Here is a 22330-nt window from a genome sequence, read left to right on the forward strand (position 1 = left end):
TCTGATGTCATTCTTGCTCAGTCTCGCCCATAGGGAAATCTAGAGCTCTGGGCAGTTTCAGGCAAAGGTCTGAGGTGGACGTGAAGGAGAGGAACGGACACGGTAAACTTAAACTCTTTGTTCCAACTTCTATATGCAACTTAATTAGGCTGTGTTTAAAAAAATAACTCTTTGTTGTAGTGTTTTTTACGGTCTTTACACCACACGTTTAACTTTTCCGTTGTCTGTCGCCTGCTAACGTTAGCCTATTACTTTTACTGCCTTGCAATAATGTTAGTTTGGGCAAATCCACTAAAGGTTGCCTGTAGAAGTGTTAGAACAGGACAAACATTTTGGTAATTTAATTATTGTGTATTTGTATTAATCTGGAGTATCCCTTCGATATTGTGGTGGAATTTCAGTTGAAATAGAGTACACATGATCTGTCTTTTCATGTGAATAATTAAACTGATCTGATTTGGTCCATTCTCGTTAGCACATTTATCTTGTCTAATGTGTTGCAGCCCTCCACCACTCTTCAAAGTAGATGTGTAAAGAAGCAATGGCTAAAGAAACAACACTAAAGTGAGATTTGCATAGATTGGCTCATCTTTAAAAGTGGAACTTCACATTCTTCCATGGGACAAATTCCTTGGTTTTAATTTATAAAATTATATCTTCTGCTTTGTCAGAAGATCCTACCATGACCTCTTTGTTCCAAACGATTTTCCTGGAAGTGAGAAACATGTATGCACTTGAAGATTTTACTCATTGTCTGGCATCAGAAATGGGTAGAAACCAGATGGCTTAAGATGATGAGCTGTTGGAGGGTGGTTTCATTACCACCGTATGCTCTCTGTCTAATGCCTAAACTATTTCAACCTCAAGCCGATATTTTTGAAGTCATGTGGACTGTTTTGTTTGGTCTAGTCTGTTGATGCTGTTATGAAAGAAGCAAAAGGGCCACCGCTGGGTGTTACACTTGCATTTCCCCCCAAATACTGTGAATATTTTTATAGTATAGCTGTAGTTCATTCAGGAGTTTGTACTTAGTTGATTGTTTATATAAACAACCAGAGAGTTTCTGGCTGTTATGCAGAAGGACTGCCTTTTAGCCACTTTGATCTCATAGGTTTGAGCGACTGAATGTTTGGCTGCAGAGGATTACTCAAGGAAAGTAACACAATAAAAGGCCAATCTAACAGGCTTCCATAGAAGTACTATTGTTGCTGCATATTTTCTCACTGGAATTCTCACAAGGAAGTGCATTAGTTAAGGAAGTACGGAATAAACAGGTTTCTCAACATGCAAGGATGCTTAAGTTCACATTCCTTTTGTTTGCTGGCATAGGTGCTATGTGCTTAAAGTTGCAAATATTAATAATAAAAAAGCAACAGATTGCAATTAAAATTGTATCAAATAAATGAAATTGTTTGATGAAGTAGTACATTTGAAAATATTTCTAAGTGGTTAAGAGATCCTTTTTGTTAACGTAAGATTCTTCAAAATTCCATGTTAAACCTTTATGTTTTTTATGTGATAAACCTTAAGAATTGCAATATTATTGAGTATTTAGTGTATTTCATGTGCTGAAAAGTCTCTTACTCTTTTGATGTTTTCCCTTTTGCTCCGACCAGGATTCAGAGTTAAAATGGTTTGTGGAAACAAAGCAAGATGTTCAGATTGATGCCAGCAGGGAGACAGTGCCTAATTTGAATTAAGGCTAATGCGATTTGGGTATAAAAGAGGCATTTAGAGGGAATTCCAAATGTTTATAAAAGCATCCAGTTTCCACATCCTCTGATAGTCAGCTGACAATGCTACATCACATGCCCTCTCGAATCAGACAAGAGAAAACCTCAACAGGCTTCAACATAAAGCTCTGTGTTGATTAGGCTATAAAGGCTCCTTCTTTCCTGTTTATTCATTTGATACTTCAAATGTCATCATAAGCAAATTACTTTATTTTACGCCCATGCAATATGTACTGCCAAACGATGTCAAGTGCACTCTGAATAAGTTGGATCTGTCATGTCAATGTAAGAATATTCCCTCTATTTCATGTTTACTGTAAGTAGACTGATTGTATATTGCTATGATCAGCTTTTCTTGGTGTTTTTTTCCCCCTCAGATTTCTCCTCCTGGTGTGGCTTTTCCCAACAGATACGATGGAAATTACAACCTGGTATCTGTAACCCAGTGAAAGTTTTGCGGAAGTGACCTCAGTCTGAGCTTTGGTGTTCACTACCAGCAGTCCTGTGGCACCCACCCATCCCAGGCACCTCTCAACACATTTGTGGCGCTGTACCCTTTGGATCATAGGAATCCTCCTTAGGAATACACCTGCTGGAACTCTAGCAGTAGCCATGATAGACCTGACCTATCTGACTGAAGAGGAGAAGGAGATGATTATGGCTGTGTTGAAGAGGGACGCTGATTTGAAGAGCAAGGAGGATCAGCGAGTCAAGTAAGTCACACTCAAAATGAATTGTCCTATATTGAACACCACAGGTTCATTGTATTCACTATTTATTGGAATAGCTACCTTGAATTATACTGTGTGTAATTATTATATTATCATCTATCAGTTAGTGTGCATGGGACTGAACTGACAATGTTTTCTTTTTAAGCTTATTATATTATTTAAAATAAAATAGTTTTCTATATCAAGGATTTAATAATTAACATCAGTTGATATTAGTACAAACCTGATAACATTGTTTCACAGCTACATACAGTAGTAAAGGATGAGATTTGGATAATCACTTTGTTGGATAATTTTTTTTTCATACAATGACTGTATATATGGACTGTATATATACTCTATAATCAGTCTATATACAGTATATACTCTATCTACAGTCGATGGTTCCATATTACATCCTTTGGATAACAGCATTATTCCACTGAAAATTGAAGTTCCATCATTTCTCTTTTGACTTATCTTGTTTTGTTCATAAGCTTTTGTCTAGATCCCTTTTATCTTTGTGTATCAGGCATTTATGGAATGTAATCAGACTGTCTTTCCCGTTCAGTGCATTTGGCAGTGTCCCATGTTTGCTCATTGTTGAACTGTAACGTAACGCAGCTTGTAATGGCGTCTTTGGAAATCGATTTACAACCTAAAATAAGAGTATTATGTTCATGGGGATGTCAGCACCCTACTAATCTTCAGAGAGCACCTCCCTTCCTAACTTGCACCTCTACTAGTACTTAACTTGCACTTAGTTACATTCCTGCACGTTTTTCTTTCTTCTATTTCCTATGTAAAATAGTATTTATTGTTACACTAGGTCTCTATTGCTCGTAGCTTGGGAAGGGAGATTTATTCAAAAAGGAATGACTGCTGTCTTAGTTTACAAATAATAATAATTCTTAAGACATCTAAGAGAGTAAGAAATCTAATTTCATAGCTACCTTCTAGATAAGACTGAATATTTCATGTCATCCTTTATTGGCTCAGAGAACTGCAGAAGACATCGCGTGACAGAAATAAAATAAAATACCTGACTGGGGAGTGGTTTTATGAGACGAAGTCGCAGAGGCACAGGGACCGAATCCATGGATCTGACATCATCCGGGCCTCCATCAGGCAGAGAAAGCCTGTGACAATATGTGAGTACCTGATTCTGTGATTCAGTGAAGTCTTATTTGAATTTAAGACATCTCCTGAGAAATGTGATTTCTCAACTCTTCGTGTCTGGGATCCCCAAAGCCTTATTTGGCACGTTGATAGGTAATTCCCTTGATATTGAGAAGGCCTTAAGACTTTCACTCTCCATACACAAATGCTCATAGAAATGTTATTTTTAACATAAAACTTAATTTTGTTTAGAGTTCATAACATATACCAGTGAGAAGCATTAAATGACAAAGTGTATGGCACATGTTGTGAATGTATTTTGACTCTAAATTAACGAATGTGTGTCTTGGTGTTTCGGTTGGACCTGAGAATAACTTTCCATACTTGCAGTTGAGCTCTCTAAGGTATGGGCTGAAAATCTCACTTTTGGGAAAATTGGAAATCCTGACGTCTTTATCCCTCCTGAGCTTCCTGGTCTCATAGAGGAACCACCAGCACAATCCGAAACTCAGAGGTATGTACAGCATTTTAAACAAGCCAACATACATGTTTTCCTGTCAAGTTTTCATATTACTAATATCAATATACATCTACACAAATACATTCGTTTATTTTCTCTGTTCTAACCAATCAAATAAGGCTGCACATACACAAATAACATGACAGAAGCATCATTATTCCCAATCCTTTCACAAACAAGTGTATGTACTGGATAAAGAGGTCAGATTATTATGCCAAACTTCACTGAAACTGCACCATCATTTCTCTGTGTCAGCTGCTACCGAGAACTACAACAGATGCTTTTCATGCTTCATTCGGATCGCTATCGATCTGAGTAATTTTACTAAAGCAACAGAAGTACTGTACTCTAAAACCGATGTCTTTAAGCATTTGAATCACATGGGTGAGGTCATCTGTAATTATGGCATGGAAAGATATGGAGTTTGGAGCAAGGCCAAGCCAAGTCAAGACAACAGGTTGAGATAGAAAGGCTGATTTGAGACAGGAGGCAGCTGAAGAACAGTGGAAACAAGCAGATAGTGAACAGAGAGAAGGTATTAGTGCACTGCAGGCAGAGGTGAAGAGAAGACTGTCTAAGTGAAGAAAGGAAGAAGGAAAGAAAAACTAGGGCTGCATTCTACAGGGATCTTTATCTAGGGAAGTCTTTATTCATTAAAGAGAAAACAGGAAGTTTGAGAGTTGAAAAAAAGGACCTTGAGGAGTATCTTCAATGGGTACATACTGTCAGGCACGTGGAACTCATGTTACCGGCAGACATTCCTCCAGAGACAGGTTCACCAAGGGACGATGGCCTGCCCAGGTGGAAAGAGTCACAAGAGGTTGTGCGTTGTGCAAGGGCTGCATCAACTCCTGGCCCTAATGGGGTACCTTATCGTGTCTATAATGGGGCGTCTGATGTTTTGAGTGTGGAAGCTAAGGGTTATTGTTTGGAGAAAAGGAACAATTCTGAGGATGTGGTGTTAGGCAGGTGATATTTTCATTCAGAAGGAGAAGAACGCCATGACCATAGACCAATTTTGACCATTCGGTCTTCTTAGTGTGGAGGGAAAGATCTTCTTCAGTGTGGCAGCAAGGAGGTTGATCTCCTATTTAAAGGCAAATACCTTAATAGACATTTCTGTACAGAAAACAGGAGACCGCCGCATAGTATTTTTGGCCAACAATAATGATTTTGGATCAGTGCCACATAGTGGGTTGTGGAAGGCATTCAGTTACTTTCAGGTCCCTCAGAAGATTTCAGCATCTATCAGTAAGGGAAAACTGGTAGAATAGAGGTTTTATATTGATGGTGAGGTGATTCCTTCCAAGATGGAATCTGCAGGTTGTGTGTGGGGGTGTCGACCTTATTAAAACACATTCGGTCTGGATGTAAAACTAGCTTGACCCAGGGTCGCTACACATGGAGACATAATCAGGTTTTAAAAATCATTGGCCTTTGTTTTGTTTGTTAACCTATCTTGAGTATGGAGGGGGGTGGGTCTGGGACACTAGACACCACTGTTGAGCCTTCTGGAGGTGTCATGCATAGACATACAGTATATAGTGTGGTCCCACATCAAGAAAAACTATTTACAAAACAATTAAGTATTCAGACATAGATATTTACTAAGAACATGTTATGGTCTATTTAAACCCAAGACATTAAATGAGATAGGGATAAGCTAAATACATACAAAATCATCATTTATAGGGTACTTTCTATTGGGAAGTAGCTGTCCCCAACCCTGACATCTAAATTTCAGTTATCAAAAATAACACTTTTTAGATTTTTTAGATTTTTTTCAATTATCTAATTTCAAAGAGCTTTATGATTAAGTTTAAACAGAACTTGGAAGATTTAGATTTATTGTGGGTTTAATTTAAAAAAAAAAAAAAACTATACTCAAAAAAAATCATGTCCATAGTTTTCATGTCACTACCGAAACACAGGAGTTTTAGTCTGTTGGCTGAGCCTGTTTTTTAGCCACACCCCTGCATTTATAACCAGGCAGTGATACTGCATCCCTGTCCTTCATGGCTGAATGGTAAGTAGCTAGATCCCTTACTTTTGATATAAATGTGTTCCAAAGTCTGAAAATCAGTGTGTAACCTTAAGAATTGTCACTACCGAACACCTTTTTTTCTTTAATTAAGTAAACTTTTTGGGGTTTTATGCATTCTATCTGAAATTGTTCAGGAGAGAAAGAATCATAAGACACCAAAATGCCAAAAGGAAAAAGTGGAGCAGAGAGGCTGAGAGAATACCGACAAAGAGTGAGGGATGACCCAGTGAAACACCAAGAATATTTAAGGAAGGAAAGAGAAAGAAATAAGAAACGAAAGGAAGGAAAGTTGAAATGTATCAGTGATTTATCAAACAGGGAGCAAAAGAAGGTCAGAAAATCATGGAGGAAAAGACAGCAAAAGCACAAAACATTCATGTTTTTAATATTCCCAACCTAAAGCATGGTATGAGTTAAGATTAAGCAATAAGGTTGAGGAAATATGATACAACCTTGCAAACAAAAAAGCTACCGAAACAGTGCTGTCACTACCGAAACAGTGCAGTCACTACCGAAACACTAGCCTGACGATGTCATACTCATAATTCTAGTCAGAATATGAGTCTGATACCGCTCCAATGGGCTGTGATTATGGGGCGTGTTTCAACCGAACCAGGAAAAAAAATGCCTCTTCGCTCAATTGGATATATCTAGAACCAATCAGAGCAACGTAGTATGACCATAACGTAGACCATGGGTCCAGCTGATACATTAAACTTTTACCGGATCCCGTAGGAAGGACGGCAAAAACATCTTTTCGATCGACAAATGCCTTAATCGCGTTTCTCTGTTCCTCTTTCAAAATGAATGTGCTGTCAATGTCTTCTAAAACAGACTCGAATCACCACATTTCAGCTCTCCAACGGCAGCCATGTTTGTTGAAAACGAATTCACCCCAAAAGCTCTTTGGTGACGTGGTTGATTACGTTACGGTTGATCATCTGTCCATCATCGTATAAAGCCCACCTTGACAATTTGATTGGTACGGCTATTGTCTGTCCGCAGATAATTTCTCCTCAATGGAGTAATGCCAGACCGAACTTCCCAACCAAAAAATTTGTGGGCGGGGCTAAGTTCGGTCTGGTATCCAGGCTACCGAAACACTGGATGTTTTGTAAAAAATAAAGTATATTGAGTTATCAACTAAAATGTTATGATACTGATTGGTTTAATGTATGTTCAATTTAATCAATCATCAACTCTGAAATCAATATGATCAGTATTTTGCATTTTACAAAGAAATATTGCACTTAGATTTTGATGAATTGTATAAATTGAACTTTGAAATTTGGTAAAAATTTCATTTTTATTGATTTTATTGTGAAAACCTTCAAGAAATATTTGTAAAAATACTCTTCAGAGAAGGGAAGGAAACACAATCTGAACAGGTTAATAATAATACGTTTTTACTATAGTTTATTACTATGTTTCGGTAGTGACAATTTTTGGGAGAGGAAAAACCTTCCAACACATTCTGAAAATACAATATAAAAATTGACAGTTAATTTACTAAATATGTGTACTTTAGATATGGTACAATATATATACGGACAAAGTTTTGGGAATAAAACATACACATTTTCAAAATATTTCCAACCTGACTTTGCACCAATTCGGTAGAATGGCCCATATATGTCTATGGTGTCATGGGCCTAATACAATGAAATACAGATGAAGGAATGTGCCCACTTGACAACCCCAGTGAAATGCTCACAAAGGTATCTTTGTTGTTGTTGTTAAGTATTGTTAAGTATCAGTATGATGGTTGTAGTGCACCCTGTTGTTATGATACTTGCATTTGATAGTGAGAGGTTTGACTGGAAGTCCCCAACCAATAGCCCAAGGAATTTAATCTTTTCCTGTGTATAACTAGAAAATAATGTAGAACACTCTGAGAAGTCAAAACAAACATTATCTGGCACCTCTGTTTTTGCGTCATTACCATTCATTACTTGTGCAGTGCAGTTATTTACGTATGATTTCACACTCCAGATAGTGCCTGAATCTCAATTTGGGATAAAATAAATGTTTATAACATACATGCATGTATCTTTTGTTGTCAAAACTGTATAATAAATAAGGTACCGACTACGGTTATGGATTTAGTACCAATAGTTGTAATGTTATCGGTCCAGAATGGTTTTTCCATATATATCTACAGTTGCCAAGGACACATTTTCCACAGATATCTTTCTGTATGGTGTTTTCCCATTCCATAGCATTAGGGAACATGGTGGCTGTCAGTGGAAAGGGTCAAAATAACGATTGCTTCCCCTGCTGTGGTGAACCCTGGTGCGGTGCTGAGTCAGGGCGGAGGCAATAGGGCATTGCTCGACGGGGCACCTCTGTGTGCTAGCACACCCTCTGGGGCGCCTCACAGCCCCCCAGTGGCCCCCTGTAGGCATGCCTCCATGACACAGCTTAGTCAGTAACTTTGTGACAACATAAATTGATTAAAGGTGAAGTATTTAGTGAATGTTTTTGTCTAAAGCGACGTACACTGACTGGGAATCGAGCCCTGGTCAGCTGTTAAGGGGCCATGAACTGGTAATAAACTATTGACAAGGATCTTAGAAATAGTGCCAATCTTATCGCCGTAGAATTCTGTAGCAGGAGTCACTTTGAGCAAATAAATCTGTCTAAATAAGGGCCATCATTATGATGTCACTCTGGAGTAACAATTCAAAGATTTTATGCATTTTGGTTCTTTATTTGTTTACATTTTTCCATCAGGAGAGACAAATACAAAATAATTGCGTCTGAAAGCAGACAAATGCACACAATGCACAGGAATGACATCTCTGATTGTGCTCTGAATGACACCACAATTGTCTCAAGTCTCAAAACTTTCTTGACAACAGCAAGTACATATTGGACCCTTAACACATCACAGCATATAGGGGAAAAGAACCATCCGTGGGTTTATGTACAATTCTTTGATGAGGGCATTTGTAAGTGTAGCTGTCATCTTCATAGCAAATGAAAGTTGTCTTTGTAAGATACATAGATAAAAGAACCAAAGAATTTTTCCAAGAACCCCTTTCCCATGCTAAACACTGTCAGAAAAGAGGATTCTGCAGAGAATCTACAGAATCAAGGATCTAAAGGCTCTCGGTGCACTGTTCAATATTTTAGTTTTTTAACATTTAAAGCATACTTTTTCGATAACCATAATTCTTAGTGTCACCATAGCAAGTTATCTAATCATAACTGATATATGTATATATGAAATCCGCGCTAAATATGGATGATTTCATCTGAAATTCCCCTTTTCCCCTGACTGTGCTGCCCTACATTCTCCTCCTTTGGAATAGTTTGGAATGTCTCTGAATTTGATTAAGGAGAGTGTTGTACTAACCCATTTCCTCTGCACACCAAAAAGCACTACATCCGTCCATTAACTCCATTAGTGAAGAGACAGTATTGTATAAGGAAATAGCTAGCCTTGGGCTCTAAGTGTAAAGCATGTGAAATACTACTCTGGCAGTCTGCTATATTATGTCTAGTGAGATCATTTAAAAACACAGTGTCCTTTTGCAGTGTTCTGATGCCAGCAGACCACTTTTATTTCCAATTACCATTGCAAGAGATGAGTATGGAGTTCTTGCGGTGTAAAGAAGGGGTCAACAGACTCAACAGACTGAGGGGGAAAGCCTTTCCCGTGAGAGCGGGATCAGTGTGCTAGACAGGCAGAGGAGAGGTCACGCCTCATGTGCTCCCTCTAATCTTCTGGGGTCAACTCTCACATGGTCTTGTTTTCCTCATTCACAGCAAAAGGAATTAAGCTTCACATCAAACACAAATCAACAGTGCTTTTTCTTTTTTTTATACACAAGGCTGTTCCCGTGAACGTTTACTTTCTCTGTCAGTCAAAGCGCACAGCCTTCATTGTAAAAAGCCAGGCTTAACACTTGAAGCACCATTGCAGTTTTAGGATTTGATGTGACATAAACATACAATGTGTCTTGTGTTTCTATTCTTGGTGTTTAAATTCAGTTGGTAACATGCAATATCCCATGGATTGTTTCAGCAGGGAATATGCTGGCTCACCAGAAAGCCAACCAGATGGGTTGAAGCCAGCTGTTCAGGCCCAAGCCAAGGTATGAAAGTATACCTTGTGGAACATTAGTACTTAGTGAAAAGAACCCCCTTTGATTGACCATGATAGCGATATTTTAATAGCCACAAGTCAGTATCACACAACATATTACAGACTCTTAATACACAAGTCAGTATCACACAACATATTACAGACTCTTAATACACAAGTCAGTATCACACAACATATTACAGACTCTTAATACACAAGTCAGTATCACACAACATATTACAGACTCTTAATACTCCTGTGTTCTGCTTGTGGTTGAGTCAGTATCACACAACATATTACAGACTCTTAATACTCCAGTATCACACAACATATTACAGACTCTTAATACTCCTGTGTTCTGCTTGTGGTTGATTTTAAGCAAAGGCAAAATCCATTCAACAACACGCCCCTGTCCCCTGTTTCTTCGGACAAGACAAGCAGACTGGTGTCTAATGGCGCGCCACAAGCAGAGAAGGCACCTGCAGGGGGTAAGACACTCACAGTGAACACTTGAACACGGTGCATATAGCCAATAACCAAAATACAGATTCACCTACTTTACTGAAGGAAAAATTTACTTTATCCAAGACGGTTTTATGGACACCTTTTTGTAAAATCTGTCAAAAAAACCTGATGGTTAAGGTAAATTATTTTGACACTGGCAAAGGGTTTCAAGTAGGCTTATATATATATAGTGTATACATATTTCTGGAATCATGTTCTAAACAGTGTCTTGTGTTTCAACTGGAGTGTGGAAACTTGAAACAAAGTATTTTCCTTGCATACATAAGTAAGTCCAAACTGATCCCATTTAAAAACCTGTGTCAGCACGACACTGGGTCTGGTGTTGGAGTCTATAATGTCCATGTTTGCATGCTGCTGAATCTTTGCATGATGTGCAGCGCATGTGCTTAAGCCTGACTGGAATTCCCACTTTCCTGCTCTTACTGCTGGTGATAATGAAGAAGAGGTCAAATGTGGTCATGCGTTTACAGACGAAAGGTTGTGCGATTAGTATTCAGGTTTTCGGCAAAGATTTTGGACTAAGCATCAGTAATGTTTTAGACGTATAGAATTCCATGGTGGCGAAGTCCTCCGATTTTGTAACAAGAGTTTGCTTATACAAGGACATTCGGTGAAACAATAGATTTTGTGAAAATTGAACTAATGAGTGCTGAGTAGTACAAGGATTTACTCAGAACTGTGTAATGGTATGCAAATATGGGTGCATAGTTTGGAGTGGATTACTTGGAAAGGCATGTACTCCTGGACTAAGGCGCTAAGCTGCCATGCATGACTAGTCTGTACTTTCCATAGATTAAAGGAATGTGAGCTCTACAATATCAGTATTATTGTTGTTGTTGTTGTTTTTAAAAATGAATGTAATCTGATGGGGGGGGGTAATTTCCACATTACCACAGAGGGAGGTCATTTCTTTATGATAATGATATGGGCACTAAGGTTTTCCATCTGTCTTTCCATTAACTATATTAATATATCCTCATGTTATTATCACACTTTAAGGATGACATCACATATGACCCTTACTGACATATATAATGAATCCTCTCCCCTCTTTAAATCAGTTTTGATTTATCTATCTATACTGTGTCTATACCATGTTGTCCCCCCATCATTGTTGTCTTTTTTCAGAGTTGCTTCCATCTTATGAGAGCCCCATAGACACACTAACTAATCAAACCTCAGAAAGTTCTGAAACATTACAAGCCACACTGAATGTCCTCAAGCCTCTGCCAAGAAAAAGAGTTTTACGCGTCTCCCAAGACTCGTCGACAGAGAGCAATGCCTGCAAACAGGGTGCCACACCTGCCCCCAGAAGCATCCTGAAGCAGAACTCCAGCAGCAGCTCCAGTGATTCCCTGCCACCCCATTCCAACTACAGCCCTGAAGCTGAACCACTGAGTCCTCTGATTCTCCCAGACTCCCCCAGCTTATGGTCCAGCTTTGCGGACAGAAAGCAGGTCCGGTTCTCTGCCATCATCAGGGGCAGAAACCCAGCGCTACAGAATGGCCAGGAGCGGGGCGACCTCCTGGACCAAGACAGCATTGCTCTCTCTGATGAGGAGGGTCAGACGGACAGGTCAGACACAAGTGGCAGCAGTAGCAGCAGCAACAGCAGCAGCAGTGGCGACGGCAGCAGTGACGGCCTCAGAGGGGAATGTGAAAGTCCAGTTTTCTCAGAGACACTGCAGAGGACTGATCCGGAACTCTACATCAGTCCCAAATCCGTCCCCCAAGATTCTTACTCATGGAACAGTAAACTGGTAATTCATGAAGAGGTGAAGTCAGGTGAGTTGCTGGACAACACGGACGGTTCTCATCAAAAAGGCTCAAATGAAGGCGTAGCCCTTAGGCCTAATGGTAAGGCATCTTCAGATATAATCCCCTTTAGAGATGGACAATCACCAATCTTCAAGCCAGTCAATAATCAAACAATCAATCAATCTGAATTCAGACCTTCTTAAATTGTAACTTGAACTCCATGATTGTTTTTAGAGCTTTGTTCATCAATGAGGATTTACTTTCAGATGTTTACTTTCAAGTTTACTTTCAGAGGATTGACTTTCAGACAAGTTTAGGTCAATACTGCTTTTTACTGTGGTTTGCTTCTCTGATAACTAACTCATCTCTGCATGCTGCATGTCTGCACATGGGTCTGTACTTACATTTTTGCCAATGGTGATTAGTGACTTGGGACTGCATGGGACATGCTATTAACTTAATGTTATCCTTTTTATTGCAACATATATTTCCTGAGCTTTTTGTGTTACACTACATAAAGTAATAGAGGTTCTTACAATATCATTTTATCAGTGTTTACGTACAATCATGCCTTTCCTTTTTACAGGTTTCCATGATTGCCTTGCTGAGCCCCCTGCAAGTGAGGTGTCCCACCTCCATAGCACTGCGCCAGAAACAGGTAAGAGCAATGAGCAGCGGCCAGGGAGCCCCACCCCTAAGCTAACAGAGGAAGAGGGTCACTCCATTGCTAAGGTACTTGACTGGTTCAGCCAAAGCGCAGGCCGGTCTGGTAGACTTAAAAGGACATGCGACATGGAAGAAGCCAGCAAAGATCATGAACATGCCCGTGGCTTAGAGAGCAAGTCAATGGGGGAGGCATATGCATCTGAAAGCAAGAGAATATTGAAGCCGTCACCAAAGCCTAGGAGAGGCCTTCTAGCGTTGTTCTCAAGAGCGGAGGTAAAAGAAGCTTGCTCTGAGATGATCACACGAGTTGAAGATGAGGTGTCTTACCCTACTGAGGATAAAGAGGCTGCTCGTGAAGATGTTCAACTGGCGTTAAGCAAAGAACAGGCAACTTCGACTGTGGAGAAGATGAAGAGCAAGCAAGAGGGACTAGGTATTTCTGTTGTTCACTCAACCAGTCAGAGAACTCTGTGTAATGTGAAAGAGAATTGTAGGGAACCTAATATTCCGACCCCCCAGGGTGCAGTTGGACAAGAATTTGAAAACCCCACGGCAGGGCAGAATGTCTTTTCAGACAAAATTCACAAGTCATCCAAAGTTCCTAAGCAGGAGGAAGAGAGCAGACCTTCACAATCTGACTATAACACACTAAATATGATCGATTTATCCACTGGAGAAAGTCATAAAGCGGGGCAGTACATACACCCCAAACATGGTGAATCAGACCTTTCTGTTCAACCAACATGCGAGGGAGGAACATTCCCAAATGATAGCATTAGTTCAATGAACTATGAAAAATTACAAGGGTTAGCACAGGGAGTTGACGGTACCGATGTCCATCTGAAACATAAATCTCCCATGCATCAGTCATCAGTTAACACAGGGAAAGAGCAAGACACCTATACTTACATTCCACCTCTGAAACTGCCCTTAAGCCAACAGGAGAATAAGGCCATTCTCATCACAAATCTTAGGGCTCTTTGGGAGGAGGAGAAAAGTAAATATAATCTGGGTGTCACAAAAGCACAGGTGACTTCTGATATCCAAGCAGAACGAAGAGGATCGGCCTCTTCTCGAGACGCTAGAAAAAGGCTCAGTGCATCCCAACATGACCTTCGAGCAGAAGTCTCAGTCTCGCATCAGGACCGCGGACCCAGAAGTTCCTCTCTGAACAGGGAGAATGCCGGCCACAACATGGAAATAACAGGAAAAGCGGGAGTGACAGAAAGCAAATCACAATCTCAGTGGATGGGGGACCCCCAAAATCAACCTGGTACACTCCAAGAGACCAAGAAGCGATCATCTTCAACTGAGACAAAATCATGCACCACAAACCCAAGCGAAGTAGTTTATTTGAATGCAGACAAATCAAACCTCAGTAGCCAACAGAGAAGTCAAACTAAGGCAAGTCCAGTGGTTAATTTGAAGACAGACAAATCCACTCCCAGGAACCAACGGAAAGGTCACACTAAAGCCCATAGTCCAAAAGGGCAATCAAAGATTCCCCGCAGAACCTCATACAAAACCAGACTTGACCGTTCTCCACTGAAAACATTTGCCATTGACATTGGAACAGAGAAAACAGATGGGCACTCATCGGAGGACCATTCAACAACTCATGTAGAACATGCAAGACCTTCATCTGTAGAGGCACAATCACAGCTTGAGCCTTCTAAAAGGTCTGACGACAAAAACGTTGCCTGTTTTCAGACCAGGAGAGGAAGACCTGAGCAGAAACCACCAACAGTGAGCACTGAGCATGCTCAGTGGAATGAGAGTAGTAACCCAGAGTCTCCCACAAAGTCTGCCAACCTACCAGCAAGGCAAAGCAGCTCAGGTAGCATCCAAGTAAGTCAGAACAGCCCTCCACGGCTATCCCCTGCAGATGCTGGGGTGCATAAAGAGTATGGATCCACATCATACCATGCTAGAAGAACTGCAAGCAGCGAAAGGATTGGAAACACCTCTAAAGTCAAACAACAGGATGTGGCAAAGGACTCAGAAGCTCATGTCCATCTTGCGCGATCTGTAGCTTCTCTGGACTATCAGCAGTACCTTGGTGTTCCAGAGCGAATGCATGTCCCAGCATTCTTTGACAGATCAAGGGAGACCCAATCCCAGGCGGAGGAGCTCCCCCCACAGGAGCTCCTGGGTAGAGTGAGTAGGGATAGCTCACCATCCCGGGACTCACTCTTGGGCTCAGAGGATCTTGGATCTTCCAGGAGCAGTACACCTGAACCATGGTCTCACTCTTGGGCAAGTTCAGCCTGTGAGCTATGACTTTTTTCAGTAAAGAACATAGCCATGCCGATCCAGTTTTACTCACACTGATTACCTTCAAATTAAAACAAATAATTGCTCTTCAATCACATCAAGATACATTTGTGGGAAGCAGGGCTTTAAACACTACAAACCCTGCTTCCTCATTTAAAAAAGTAAAAAATTACTCAGTTGACATAGAAATAACCCTTTATTTTTTTACTTTCTGTATAATTCAGTTGTGCTCTCCCTTGACTTGGATGTTGAGAATTGGGAGTATTTTTTTTGTATGTGGTATTTTAGATTGATTATGTGCATTTATACTATTCTTCATGCCTTAACCAAAGTTCAGCATTCTTCATCTTTAATCACAAGTGGTTTCACCAGCAGCATCAGAAACATTTTTGTATAGCATAGTGATTATTTGTTGTGCTGATGTCCCTAATATTCAATCAATCAATACCAATTTTAAAACACAAAAATCAATCAAGGTCCACACCTGATGTGTGGTCCTCAGTACTTGTGATACATTTAAAAATGGTGGGGGAAATCTCCATTAACACCTGAAATATTGAACTACATATTGATTATATACTGTATATTGATTGACAGCAATGACTACCGACATTTATTTTGACAAAATGCTGTGTAGTATTTACATTTTTAAGGCTTGGTAGTACACAGACTCAGCCATAAACAATTTGAAATGTAGTTTTACCTTGTTCTGTAAAAAAGTGTTTTATCGTTTGTGGTCTTTGTCAGGTAAAAGTGAGAACACAAGCGCTGTTCGGATCATGTTGAAACGAGCTAATTCAAGGCCAATGTCTTTTTCGAAAAGCTTGGAGGACATTACAACAATGCCAAATCGTAAGTGTTGGGTTTCCCAAAATGTGTCCAGCGACATACTGTAGATCCATAGCTGTACACAGTACAGTACTGTGACGATCACCGTCCAGTTTAAATGGATGACACAATTTAAAAAGATATTTAGAACCATATTTGACTTGCAAAATGTTAAAGAATATTCATATTTTGATGAAGACCCTCACGCACTGTTCAGCATACGTTTGCAATTGCTGTTATTAGCTTTCAAAATGGTGTAGATGTTTTTTAACTGGAATATTGATTTATCTTTTAAAAAGATCTTGATCTTATCATTTTTCACCAGGAGAGGAAAGAATGAGAACGGACCAGAAGAGCGATCTAGTGCTCAGTGTGGATGATGGTAGATTATTTTTATTGTCTTATCCTCCCCTCAGTTACATAATCGTCACAAGGTACAATGAGACTATCACAGCTTATCAGACTAATTAACTGGCCAAGATTTTCATAATAGACTTGCACAGTTCTAGACTGTGACAACTCTGATATTTATAACTAGTGACCAGATTAAATGCAAATCCAATGGCCTTTGTAGCTACAACTCCGACACATTCACAATGGATATACTCTAGCCAAAAATCTGTTCTCATTCATATGCATAGGAAGAGCCTATCGGAGAATAAGGCCATTGCAGGATTCTTATACAACGTAAAAGTATTTGTTTAATCAATGTGTATAATAACCCCTCCCTGATCTTTTGCTGTATATACTGGCCAATCTAATCTAATTACGTACTACAGGATCACATGAAGTGGATTAGAGACGGTGCCCAGTGTTTAATCTGTTTGGCTGTCTCTGCTGTTCTTCTGTGTTAGTGTCTGTTGTCCCCTCCTCGCCCGCCTCCCCAAACCCAGAGCAGATGAAGAGGATGAGCGCTTCGGTCCCTGCGTTCCTGCAGCAGGAGGTAGCAAACGGAGAGATATCTCCTGTGTCTAAACACCACTCACCCTGTGGAGTGATTCAGTAATGTGCTCTGACTAGTATTCAGATATGCTGTCAGTCTTTGTGTGTGTGTGTGTCTACTAAACTATATTCATGATCTTAAGATAGATGGCCTGTGAAACAGATTGTCACTGGGACTATCTGCGACTTAAGGATATTTGTACCTTAGTTGAACTTTTTTCTTTTGATATTAAACTGTTGCAACTGAAATTTCCCACGTATTTCTAGTGCACACAAATTGTCTATTTTCAATGGCATGCATGTATATCTTAATAGTAGACACAGTTGCTTTTCATAACCAGTTCATGGATTGTCTCCACAAGCAAGTTTGAATCACTGTTCTGCATGGTCACTGTCACAATGTGTTTGAGCATGAAAGGCTTGATTTTGTGGTCTTAGGTATGTTAAGATCAAATATCTTCTTCTCATTTATTTGATGTACAAACTAAAAAAAAGTCCATAAGGAGACATCATTAACAGATTGAAATTGAATTGAAATGTGTGGGACTTCAGCCCACTAATGATAATACTTGGATACCAATCCTCTTTTTGTATAGTATGCGTCTGACTCATGACTCATAATGGAGAGAATTGGCTATAGGTAACAATATTGGATAGATCTTAAAAAAAAGAAATCATTAGCCAAAAAAATTAATAATCCATATACTACATATAGGCAGATAAATTGTAAACCTTATATACAGTATGTACAAAACACTCCAAGGATGTTGTTTTCCTTTCAGTAAGCATGGAGAGGATAATGACCTTTGAATGAACTAATTGAATAATTGTGTTTTTATGCTGTCTCACAGAGCGATGACAAAGACAGTGACTGCACCTCAGAATACAGCTTTTACTCAGCATACAGTCAAGGGACGTCTGACTCACACACTAACCGTTCCTTCAGATCTGGCATGACATCAATGTCTTCTTCTGTATGTGTTCATCAAATGCACTTTTCTAACATTGGCTAAACTTATCGTCAGATGAACTAACTGTTTTTTCGACTCACAACAAAATAACTAGTACGGTGGACATTACATATGTATCTTGACCATGTAGTGTAGCTTGAGATGAAGATCTAAGCACATGTGTTGTGGTTTTGTAAGGTCAGTGGCAGCGTGATGAGCATCTACAGTGGGGACTTCAGCAGTGTGGAGGTCAAAGGGACCATACAGTTTGCCATGAATTATGTGGAGAAGCTGGGAGAGTTTCACATCTTTGTTGTCCAGTGCAGAGATCTAGCAGTGGCGGAGCCCAAAAGAAACCGCTCTGATCCGTAAGTACGGCTGATCTGCATAGTCTTCCTTAGTATTCATTACTATAGCACATTTATTTTTATGAAGTCCAAAGTCTAAAGGCTGTTGCTGTTTTTTCACGATTTACAATAACAAAGACATTAGGGAAGGCCTTATTTTCTTTTCTTTAATTTTATCTCCTTCATAGATGATATTAATGTTAATTTTCAATTAACTCTGTTCATTGCTCATCGGGCTGTTAGGGAGCCAAAAAAAAGAGTTTGCTTTTATTAACATGAATGGAAGAAAGCATGAGCTGTGCAATCTTGTTCCTTTAAATAAAGGTATGTTAAGTGTTACCTGTTACCTGACAAAGCAAAGTTGGGCAAGAGGAAAACAAGTGTGAAAAAGAAGACATTGAATCCTACCTTCAATGAAATCCTACGGGTATGAGAACCACCTTTAATTTAACATACTGCATATTTAAATTATATACTGGAAACAGTCATGTTCCATCTTTTTGGAATGATTTTTCCCTCTCAGTACAAGATCTCCTCTGATACCCTGAGGACTGCAACCCTGAACCTCTCTGTGTGGCACCACGACAGCTTTGGGAGAAACAGCTTCCTAGGAGAGGCGGATGTTGATTTGAGAGAGTGGAACTTCATTGACTCTCAGATGAAAGACTACCTGCTGAGACCGCGGGTAAATCGGAGACGATACAACGAGACGCAGACCCGCGCCAGTGTAACACATTTGGAATCAAGAAACGCGTGGTCATATAACCACTCAAGCTATCTGTTATTTGTAACTTGTACAGGTTGTCAGCCGCCCCAAAACAACTGACCAGAAGGGTGACATGAGAGTAGCTTTGCGCTTCCTCCCTCAGAGCACTCAGAGTAAGCCACCAATCAACTATTCCTCCTTTCCTTTATATGTGACTGCAAGCAAGTGTCTATTCTGTGTTATCAGCTAGATTTAACCATTTTTATAATGACCCTTTTTCCATTTACATACGCTGAAAGGCACAAGTGCTATTTCAATCTAAATGCTGAGAGGAAAGAATTCACACAAGGTTTATATAGAAAGAAGTAAGCATTCTCTGACGCCAAAACACTTTATCAGCAAGGATAACCACGTGGTGGGTCTCCGACGTCCAAGGTCATCTTACTATGCTCTTTGTCATGCAAGGATGTCAGTTTTACACAAGGTCGAAAGAAGCACAGTTCGACCCTTCTTATCACCTCTGACCCAAACATGGACAAAAAGTTCCTTGTCTTACGCATATTGCTCTTACACATATGCAGACTAAGTGGCGTCAACACCTAATAATCTAAGTTACACACACACAGAAAAGCCATGTTCCTGCGTACATAAGCACATGATTCATACAAGGTAATTATTAATACAAGGCACTTGATTAATACATTCTTAAGTCATTAACAGTGTTTCGAAATTAGTTCTATCAAAAAGGCAGATTGGGTTGAGTTTAGATGTGGTTCTTGCAGGATGTATGTGTGTACCTACTTGTCAATAGTTTGTCTTGTGCAACCACATTTGCATGGAATTCACATTTCATTGCTTGTTGTGTCTTGCACGTGTGATGTCATGACTATAGTGAATGGTTCTAGTGCACAGCCAAAGCACCTTGGTACCTTTGTGTCATGTGTTGTGCACTCACAGAATAAGTGCCCTCAAGTGGTGGTAAATGTGTTTCTGTTTATTTATCACATCTACAGGTAAGAGAGCATCTAAGACAGGAGAAGTGCAAATCTGTGTGAGAGAATGCAAGAACCTACCTGTTGTAAGAGGTGTCATCATAGATCCTTTTGTCAAATGGTACGTATTGAAAATGTCTCAGCTTGATTGTATTAGAATGGGTGACACTTCACCTCATAGTAAATCTACATAATTGGCATCGTCTCATTTCATCACATTCATCTTTACCTGGATAACTGTACTCCTGTACTATTTAATATGCATATTTATTAAAAAAAATTATTTATTTATTTATTTTATTTTTCAATGTATTAACTATTCGTTGTACCCTCGGCACCATTGTAAATGAAGGTCTTATTCCTCAATGTGTTTTCCGAGGCTTAAATCAATCAATCAATCAATCAATCAATCAATCAATCAATCAACTGTTGTGTGCATTTGGGTTTCAGCACAGTCCTCCCTGACGCAAGCAGGAAGAGTCGGCAGAAGACACGAGTGGCGAAGAAAACGGCTGATCCAGTGTTTAATCACACAATGGTCTATGATGGCTTCAAACAAGAGGACCTACAAGAGGCCTGTGCGGAGCTCACTGTGTGGGACCATGACAGGCTTAATAACCACTTCCTGGGAGGCCTCAGGCTAGGACCTGGAACAGGTGCCAGACCTCTCATTTTTCTCATTACTGATTAATATACTTATTGAGTTCATCTAATTCCAGTATGTGCTCAAATCTTAGCCTAGAGAGGAATCCCAATATTTGGGATGTTTGAGATAATTTGTCTATTCAGCATGCACACTACACTGAATGTAAGGATGTACTGTATATGTAGAAACAAATCTTTACGGAACCCTGACATATGCATTACCTGTCTTTGTAAAGGTAAAAGTTATGGCTCTGAAGTTGACTGGATGGACTCAACCACGGAGGAGGCCACGCTGTGGGGTCGAATGCTGATTTCTCAGGGCGAATGGGTTGAAGATGTGTTGCCTTTGAGAATGTTGATGATGGCAAAATAAAGTTATTTTATAGTACATTTATTTTTGAAAGGACAGTGTGGTAAAAGAACAAATATATATGGATTTCCAGTTATTATAAACAAAATATGTTCATGTAAAGATTGTTTTATTTATAATATTTGTAAAAAAAAAAAAAAGGCTTCAGAAAATAAAGCGTGGAATCTTGTCTCAAATTCTAAAGGCATTTCCAAATCACAGTAGATTAATATATGTATATCAAATCATAACATATTGTAAGACCTGACTTTATTGTAACACACAATGTAATTGTAATTCACAAAACCATGTGTTGTACAAATTTTCAAGAGTTATAAATAAACCAACCTAAATATATTTGCATTGGGGCAAAACATTCTTTCTGACATATTATGAATACATTGAGATACTCTGGAAAAACAGTGTTACCCAGAAGTATGTGTTCTGATCTTGAGTGGAAGGTGAAATAAGACAGACGTAAAATGTACCAACATTTCTTCTGCCTGAAGTATTTCCCCTGATGATGATATTAAAGGCACAGTACACGATGCTAATCCAAGCAATTCAGCGAATTGATCCTCACTGTACTCCCTGTCCTACCTGTCCATCCTGCGTGTGCGTGCAAAAAAAACCTGGCTAAATTAAACAAACAGTGGGTCGAACTGACCCATAAACAATTCCAACCAATCAACACGTTGTTTCCGGAGCAATGGAGGGGAGGGTTGTAATGATTGCCTGCTAAACTTAAATATAATGCAGAGCTTTCAATGTAATTTCTAAATTCTACAGAAGATCCACCAATCCAGCATTTAAGTAAAACAATGACTTTTCCTAACCGAAATGTTCTGCCAAACGATATCGTTAAGGTTTAAGGTGTAGGCTATATTATCGCCGACGTCTAACTAGTCTTAGGTCGATATGTCTTCCACACCTGCGGGTGGCAGATGTCAAGATTCTACAAAGATGTGATCTTACGTAATTGGCGCCATTTTATTCTGTCGTCGTATGTATGTTTGTGCGTGGGAAGTATCGTGAGTCAGCTATTGTGTTGTCTGGAACAGAAACGTACCCAGCGATCGTAGAAGATTATATTTCACAGGAATTCTGCCCTGTAAGAAGAATGCTGTGTTAA

At 39.6% G+C, this 22330-nt stretch overlaps 1 protein-coding gene across 1 annotated transcript; it reads left to right on the forward strand.

Moving 5' to 3' along the window:
• The first annotated feature begins 2113 nt into the window (after nucleotides 1-2113).
• Nucleotides 2114-22324, forward strand: sytl2a (synaptotagmin-like 2a). The gene is made up of 17 exons (XM_042706410.1): nucleotides 2114-2446; nucleotides 3443-3594; nucleotides 3953-4076; nucleotides 10157-10226; nucleotides 10596-10704; nucleotides 11810-12526; nucleotides 13020-13157; nucleotides 16187-16291; nucleotides 16593-16649; nucleotides 17122-17210; nucleotides 18358-18527; nucleotides 18831-18933; nucleotides 19030-19191; nucleotides 19307-19385; nucleotides 20226-20325; nucleotides 20655-20860; nucleotides 21086-22324. Exons 1-17 carry the CDS (start codon nucleotides 2346-2348, stop codon nucleotides 21220-21222), a joined length of 2619 nt encoding a protein of 872 aa, XP_042562344.1. The 5' UTR covers nucleotides 2114-2345; the 3' UTR covers nucleotides 21223-22324.
• The last annotated feature ends 6 nt before the right edge of the window (nucleotides 22325-22330 follow it).

This window comes from Clupea harengus, unplaced genomic scaffold (assembly GCF_900700415.2).
Source record: "Clupea harengus unplaced genomic scaffold, Ch_v2.0.2, whole genome shotgun sequence".
Lineage (NCBI taxonomy): Eukaryota > Metazoa > Chordata > Actinopteri > Clupeiformes > Clupeidae > Clupea > Clupea harengus.